The 8615-nt window shown below is 40.7% G+C and overlaps 1 protein-coding gene across 3 annotated transcripts in view; it reads right to left on the reverse strand.

Annotated features, from left to right (window-relative positions):
* Positions 1 to 569: 569 nt before the first annotated feature.
* The window catches only part of SALL3 (spalt like transcription factor 3), a 25067-nt gene continuing 17021 nt past the window's right edge, over positions 570 to 8615 (reverse strand). For 2 of the 3 annotated variants that reach the window (XM_083624168.1, XM_083624167.1), the window contains exons 2-4: positions 8004 to 8615; positions 7447 to 7787; positions 570 to 3651 (exon numbers count right to left, since the gene is read on the reverse strand). The exon at positions 8004 to 8615 is cut by the window's right edge. In XM_083624168.1, coding sequence (XP_083480294.1) covers positions 3220 to 3651; positions 7447 to 7787; positions 8004 to 8615 — 1385 coding nt within the window. In that variant the 3' untranslated portion in view covers positions 570 to 3219. Of the gene's footprint in view, positions 3652 to 7446 lie in introns of all 3 variants that reach the window. The other variant, XM_083624166.1, reaches the window with a different exon arrangement.

Below are 8615 nucleotides of genomic sequence, written 5' to 3' on the forward strand. Positions count from 1 at the left end.
GCATGTCTTCCAGTTATTCACTGGGATCCACAAACTCATGTATTCATGATCTGTGCAACCCCCTTTAGGCTTTTCCTGCAATTTTAACTTCAGCAGCAACTTCGCTTCAGCATGAATGAAAACAGAAATAAAAAGGGGGGTAGGGGAGGGGAGACCTGGATGTGCATTACCTATAGTGTGTGCATCGTTGCATCTCTTGTTTCACAGTCATTGAGAATAAATATGCAGTGTAGTTTGTGTAAATCACATTTAAATTTGTGTAAATTGAAAAAGGCACAATTGCACCCAAGGGAGACAAGCAGAAGAGGACTGCGGCAGAGCACCGTTGTTTTGATCCAGCTTTTATTCCACTGCTGATGTAGTATTTATCTGTAGAACTCTGTGATTTCATTTCATTTTTAACTGCAAAAAGTGGTTTCCCAATGCTAGTTCTTTGGACTCTGTTCAAATTGTGTGAATCCAAGATTCCAGCCATATTTATATTTCGTACCTGACAGTTAAAAGCCATGAACATCCATCTCCCACATCTCACTCTGCTATTAGAATAATCATGGAACACAATTCGTAAATAATATTACATCCTGCATTTTATTCAATTCCATATGACAAAAATAGGAACCTAGACTAAGACATCCATTTCAATCAGTAGATGTGTCAAGCCAACAAGATTTAATAATAAAAAATATTGGATCTAGGTAACAATTCCCAGGTGGTTCAGGGAGGCTCCTAGCCCTACATGGTATCGCAGTATAAAAATAGTGTCTCTCTTCACCATGCAGAGAGGAATGACCTAACCCTGAATACAAAATGGGGTCAGTCTTACTGTACCTTCATCAGCCATCTTATTTACAACACTTTACATCTCTTTTTAAGTTATGCACATCCTTTAGGGAGAAGAGATAACACTACATGGTACCAAATACTAAACAAAAACAAAAAAAAATTATTTCACACCAGAAATGGACACAGATAAATAAAAACATTCATTTGCTGAAAAACAGCAACATTAAGCCACCTCAGTTTTCTTTGTTTCCCAATTTTGAAACACCCCAAACACAAATGGTGGTCACCGATGGTTGGTGTTATAATATAAGGATGTTTATTTTCTATATATATTCTATATATATATCTATATGTATATATATACACACATACATACCTACATATATATTTGATATATGCATGTATATATGCACATATATATTCTGTGTATCACTGCTGTAGAAAACAGAGCTGTAATAGTTCATTGTTCATTTCAAAACAGAAACAAACTGCTAATAAGTCTTTTAAACTTTTCATTCAATGACACGATGGCAGAAACAGTCCATCCTCTTACAGTAATGTTTTTTTTGTTGTTGCACAAGAAAGCGATTGTCCTATTTTATTTTTTTCCATCTCAACTGAGAAGACCTCACTGTCTGATTCTTTCTTCAGGGGCATAAAATGTCTTGTGCTGTTTCCCAGCTACCCATAATGTCCCTTGAACAATTTTGTTGGACGGAAGTTCATAGTGTCAGACTCCACCATGCTTGTAATGCACAAAAATGAGGTAGTACACAAAACATTTACTGTTCAAGTTTTGATTTACGCCCCCAGCCTCGCCAACACCCTAGCGTAAGAGTGGAAACATTCCCTTTTGTCACAATTTTAAACAATGCTTTTAAAACAACTGAAAATTATATTTGAATATTCAGAATACATTGTGCTTTGTAGTAAATATCGGAATTATTTTTTTTAAAAAAAGATATCAGTAAGAGTTGGGAATTTACGTTCAAGTTACGACTGATACTTAATATTTTTGTTTTCTGTTTTGCTTTTACATACCAGTGCTATTAAGCAGTCAGCATCCTGCTTTGTGGGTGGGAGTGAAAGAGACAGAACAGATTACAGCAAAATTAAGCCTACACAATGTTTTCTTTAGCCTCTCCTAGGCTTGCTCTGATATCACAGCCCTAAGATTAACATATCAAAGGTCTGTTGGAGGGTGGGCTTATAGAAAAGTTAAATGAATCATTTCGGTTTAAGAAATGGCAGGCCCCATTCTACCCAAGAATCTTGACAGTTCTTAGTGGCTTTCCTGTTTAAAGGAGCACAGATCTCTCCTACTGTTTGACCTTAAAAGACAAACACAACAAAATATCCCCCCCCCCCATTTTTCCTCAAGCCAAAGTACTATTTATAAAATAGTTTACATCTTTGTTCAGATTCAAATTATAGACAAACCTCCCTAAATATAAAATACTAAAAGTGCAATAGTATAAATTAAGAGTTTGCAACACATTATACAAACACTGCCTTTTTATTGTACTGCCTTTGATAACATGAAATGTTTTATTCACAACTGCTTATAATGTTGTGAATAATATATGGTGATAAGGTTTGTCTGTAACTTGTTTTCCAACCATGAACTGAAGTCCACACTACATTTTTTTTCATTTAATAGAACAACTGTCCACATAGCAGCTACAAATATTTAAATTAAAATGGTTTGTTACTGACAGGTACTTGCACATGAAAAGCATGCTATCTTTCCCAATAAAACTTCACAATTTTGCCTGCATTGAAATAAACCACTTATTTATAGGGAAACAAAACTTGCTTAAAAAAAGAAAGAAAATCACATAGCCAGGTGTATTTTGCAGTACAAAAGCTTCATTTAAGGATGGGGCTAGTATATTGTCTGTTACCCGCATTATCTTTACATTATAAATACTACAGACAAGAATACTGTAATCATACACAGCATTAGGGTACTAAATCACTTATTGAGTGTTAGAGGATTTCTAAAAACATAGTTCAAGTTTCTAGCTAAGTGGAACAAAACCAGCAAAGGAAGAGCTGGACTGAAAATGCCATTGAGAAGCCCCCTTTTACTCAATTGGCGTCGTTTTGTTTTGTTAAAGAACAAAAATTGAAACAATTTAGCTTCCTTCAGTCCCTAATGCAGTTTATCCAATGATTTATCATTTTACTTAAATTTAAAGAGTTCTGCAGTTCTCGCTAACAGTCAGCTCACTGTTGAAAGCAGTGCCATGCAAATCTTGCAAGACAACTTTTCAGCGGACACGAAGTTATGTATTTCTGCTATGGGGGGAAAAATCTTAAAGGGAACCTAGGCAATTAGGTCACGAAACTAATGCTTAACTCCCAAAACTGTACATGAAAGAACAAATGTTGTGTTGAGTAGTGGTCCAACAGTTACTTGTTACTTGAATGCTTTTAATTTATGCCAATCTCTTTATTATCCTCAATAAACCTTGTGAATGGACGGTTGGCTCCAGTTTCAGAACTCGCTTTGTCCAAGCCAATGATGGGAGGGCTACTGCCGGTGCGAGCTTTGTCCATGCCACTGGTAATGTTACTTAAAGACGGAATGGCACTTCCGCCTAAACTTACTGGGAGCTGGGGAATGCCTCCATTCTGTATGACAGAAATTTCATTGTTCTTCATTGCAAGTCCATTAGTAATAGCTGCAGCGTACTGATTCCAAAAATTTGGGTCAACATTCATGGCCCGAGCTGCCAAATCCTTTTGGAACATTTCAGAAAACTTCAGAGCATCACCACCTAACAAAGCCATGGGGTTTTCCACAGAGAGTCGACGGCCACGTCGTGCAGGAGCGTTATTCCACATATGAGTTCCCATGTGAACCTTTAGAGAAAGAACAAAACAAACAAAAGATTGGCAAAATAAGCAAAATTCAAAATGAGCTACACGGCCCACGAAGAGGCTAGTTTTAAAAGCCAATTTTAGTTTTCACATAAAAGCAAGCTATAATCATTTCAACAACGTTGCTATTATAAATCACACGCATTTATAACAAAAGGAAGTGCAAAACTAATGTGTGTTTTAACATGCTAAACAAAGTTTAAAAAGAAGCTGGGAAATACCTTTATACAAAAGAACAACACGAAAAAGGGTTACTAGGTCCACATGCTATTTGAAAGACTAGAATCTTTTTATCACCTCAAACTTCTAAACAGGGCCGTCTTAAGCATATCTGGCGCCGTGGTGAAAAGATCCCTCCGCACGCCCCCCTGTGTTTCCCAGAGTTGTCGACCTTTTCCCAAGCCTCTGTGGGGATCGCTCTCCTCTCGCGTAGGCTTGGGAGGCAAGCTGCACACCCGTCAGCCATATGGTTGACGGGGCACAGCTGGTGGGTGTGCAGGGAAATGGGAGGCCACCGGCAAAGCCGCGTAGCTCCCCCACTCGCTGGGGCACCCCTGAGAGGCCAGCGCCCTAGCGCAACGCGCCAGTAAGCCCAACAGGAAAGACGGCTCTGCTTCTAAAGCCCTGAACTCCAGCGCTGCTATTTGGCCTTGCAGAACAGCTTTTGATTCTGCAGAGGCGTCTGCTCCCATCAGAGAATGGAGGGCCTTTTTTGCTGATCCCCATTTCCCATGAAATTCCACCTTCCACCCTGTTCTGGAGGGTGACCCAACTCTCTGGAATAGATTTGGGGGGGTTGCAATGGGAATCAGCAAAAACACACTTCCTCCTTTTGTAAATAGATGCTTCTGTGCGTTCAATAACTATTCCATAAATTGAAATGGAGCACTGGATTTCATCCCTCCTTTCTCAAACTTGTATTTTAAATTAACATATTTGGATTCATGCAAGTTCCATAGTTTACTGTAATGCAAATATGCACAGGTTGTCAGATTTAGCCAACCAACCACTAAGGCCCACAGAAAGGTTTATTTTAAAAATGAAAAATATAAAACAAACAAGTCTCCATTTTGATCGAGTCTCCAAGAGCCATTTACAAGCCTATACATGTCTACTCAAAAGTAAGACCCATTCAGTTCAAATGAGCTTACTCCCAAGAAAGTGAGTATTACAATTGTTCCATCAGCACAAGCATTTCAGCTTGGCAGATGGAATGATTTTCCTTCTCTTCCTGTGCACTGTCCTGGGGTTCCCCCCTCCCCCCAGGTTGATTTCAGTCCAATTGCGCTGGCTCCCATTACTGCAACTGTTTAGTTGAATCTCTCCCTCAATTATCCCCCCCGCCCCACCCGCTTATGCTTAATGACCTGGATGCAAACATTCCACTATATGAGGAGAAAGATTGCTGATTCACCTCAGTATGAAGCCCTTCATGCCCTCTGAAAAGTAGTTTTAGAAGGATGGAGACCCTCCCAAGTGGCATTTTGGGGAAATTGGAGGCTGTTGACAAGATGGTACTTGTTGAATAAGTAAAAATATGTTTAGTCATATACAGTGGTACCTCGGTTTAAGAACAGTCCGGTTTAAGAACAATTCGGTTTACAAACTCTGCAAAACCGGAAATAGTGTCCTGGTTTCAGAACTTTACCTCGGTCTAAGAACGGAAGCCGAATGGTGGAAGGGCACTGGCGGCGGGAGGCCTCATTAGGGAAAGCGTGCCTCGGTTTAAGAACGGACTTCCGGAATGGATTAAGTTCGTAAACCGAGGTACCACTGTAATGGGATATTTGGATCCAAACCTCATTTCTTAAATGGCCCCAATCCATCTAATATTAGTTGGGACTGAGTACCATAGAAACTAATAGAAAATATTGGTCAAAACTAACTTAAGTCATTTGGCTTTATGTGGAGCTTATTCACAACTGATTTTAACTGGATTGGGTTTAACTGGATTGTCAGTTAAAATGTCTCTCCTTCACTCGTCCCATTAAGTCAGGCATAGGGCAAACTCCGGCCTTCCAGATGTTTGGGACTACAATTCCCATCATCCTTGACCACTGGTCCTGTTAGCTGGGGATGGGAATTGCAGTCCCAAACATAGGAGTTTGCCTATGCCTGCACTAAGCCATGATTTAGCACTGCATGCATGAGCCAGAATGAACTTGACCAAAGCCCCAGCCTTCCCTGCTCTCATCACCTTGTCTTATGCACCTAGGAAAGGACATCACCATTACTTTCCTCTAATCTGGACTTGTTGCGCATGAGTCAGAAATTGTGGTTGATCAAAAATTCTGCTAAGTTTCTAAACAAGGCAACTTCAAGCTATAGATGATGAAGCTAGCTTGTTTAACCGTAGTTTGTGATCAGCCATGATCCCTGAGTCTTGCACAGCAAGGAGGCCAACAAAACGTAAGAAACTGGGAGCAAATGCTGGTGAACTAGGCCATGCAGAAGGAGGAGAGTGAAGAGTGTGCAAGTCCAAGGCTTTTTTCAGGCTCCTTCCTATCTCATGCAAACCCTGCAATTGCATCTCACCTTCTTATGTTTACCTGAACTACGTAGGGATAAAAGATGGTGCCACAGTTCTACTTTTAAAATGTTGCTTTTGTGACATATCAAAAACCTGCCACATCCTTGAGCATTGTAAGCAAGTTAGAAGCCACAATTTGCAACAGGGGCTTCCCGCAGAGCATTTGGTAACCCCGACTGACAGACTCTTAATATGTTAAATTGGCATGATTGGCAGAAAGGTTCAAATATAATCTGATGTGACTAGATTTTTTAAAAAAAAGATTACTACGGTCATAAATCTCATGGGTAGTCAGGTTTTACTCAAAGTTTTATTTAAAGCGGACCCATTGAAATTAATGAACATGACTAAGGGAGCAGTCCTATGGATAAGAAGCTAGCATAAAGCAAACCAGTGTCAATTTAGACCAGATCCAAACCCTGTCCAACAGCAGGACTGCTGCTCCTGCTCTAAGCCTGGAAGAGGGAAAGCAAGTATTTAAAATAGTGTTCTATCCTGAGTTGCCAGGTCATGTGACTGAGCTGAACGGGCTTAGGAGCCAGCCTAAGCCCCCCTCCCTGCTTCCTGGGTCTCACCTCCAAAGTGCCCCTTTTGGGGGACTGATAAACTGGCCTCAGCTCAACCAGCTTTGGCTCAGCTGGAACAAGCAAATTACACTGATGAATCTTAAACTGAGCCAGGGTTGGGGACTTAAAACCAGCTGAGCTGGAGATCCACTGCATCCTAAGGAGCTCATCCCAGCAGATCTTGCCATAGGGTTACCCCTGAAATTAAATACATTAATTTCAGTGGGTCTATGCTGAGTAAAACTCAGTTGAATACAACTCATGCTTCTGCAGCACACAAGTGTGCTGGGAATCTATAACCTCAGATTTTCAAGAAAAACAGGATCAATATAATATTTGTTTATAGTTGCGGAGTTAACTTCATGGAGCCGGAGTTTGTTTGTTTTTTAATCATTTTTAAAATACCAAAGTATTCTACCACAATCTAAGAATTCAGGAGCCATCAATAAAGGGGAAAATGCATGTCTGAAACACACTTTTTTTTTAAAAAAATGGAATAATTTGTATGCACCCACAAAATTTTAGTTCTTACATTGGGTTCATAATATATAATGTAAGGATGTCACAATATAACCATACTATCCTCATCCCTTGATTTGAGTAAACACATGAGGTTTGGCACATTGTTAAACTCTCACATTCTTACAATTTAAGTTCTGACATTAAAGATTCCCTTCTTACCTTAAGATTCCCTTTTGTGGTAAAAGCTCTACCACAGATTGTGCAACCAAATGGCTTTTCACCAGTATGGGTGCGCTCGTGTATCTGCAGTGCACTTGCTGAGGAGAAGGTCTTCCCACATGACTGACAGTTGTGCTGTTTGGGAGTCCGGCGTGGCGGTGGTGCCAGCATAGGAGTGATGCCCGGGCTCATCACTGACTGTGGTGCAGCAGGAACCTGGATTCCAGCTGGAAGCGACGGGACCTCGCCCAATGAGATCGGCTTGCTGTGACCGTTCACTTCCATTTTGATCAGAGTAGGCGCAGTGCTGGTGACCAGGCTAGGAGTGCTTTGGCTGGGACCTAGAGTAAAGTTGGGTTCAAATAACTGAGAAGGCAGCTCTTTTAATTTGTGTGTCAGTAAGTGCTGTTTTAAATTACCCATAGTGGAACACCCACGATTGCAGACTGTACATACAAATGGACGCTCTTTAGTATGGCTGCGGTAGTGAATTTCCAATGCACTCTTACAAGCAAAAGGCTTGCCACAGATATTACAAACAGTACTTTTAAACTTACCACGTTCTCTGTTCAGGAACAGCAGGCTAAAAGGAGCTTCTTCTTTGATGAGTGGCCTTCCCGGGTTGGTGGCTGTCAAATCCAGTGCACCTCCATTTTCAACAGTAGGTGGTGGTGGACTGTCAGGTTTTTCTGTCTTTAATTGTATTTCTTGGTGTTCTTCCTGGTTGCTAAAACCTGGGGATTTTGATCTGAAACTTTCACTGATGCTGTTTTCAGGAGACAGCGCCTGCATGGATGAAGAAGATTCAGACATTGCAGGGCTCCCTGCACTCTGGCTCTCCAGATCTCCAACAGCGGACGAGGAATCGTTGCTTAAATGGTCACTTTCCCCTGACCCATTTTCTAATGATTTCAGATTGGTCAACTGTTGACAGTTCATGACAGAATCAATCATTTTCATTTGATTTTCCAGAGCAGTAATGCTAGAAATTACAGATGGGGGGGAAGGTGGGCATGAAGTGGAATAAGGTAGGAGTGGTTTGGAGGAGTCACTTGTGTTGTCTTTTAACTCTGGGTCCTCTTCCATGGAATTTTCATCAATGTCATCATCATAGTTGCTCAGCGTTTCTGCATTCTTTTCATCAAAGGAAAGCTCCGAGTCCATAGCAT

Source organism: Podarcis filfolensis (genome assembly GCF_964270895.1).
Source record: "Podarcis filfolensis genome assembly, chromosome: 7".
Lineage (NCBI taxonomy): Eukaryota > Metazoa > Chordata > Lepidosauria > Squamata > Lacertidae > Podarcis > Podarcis filfolensis.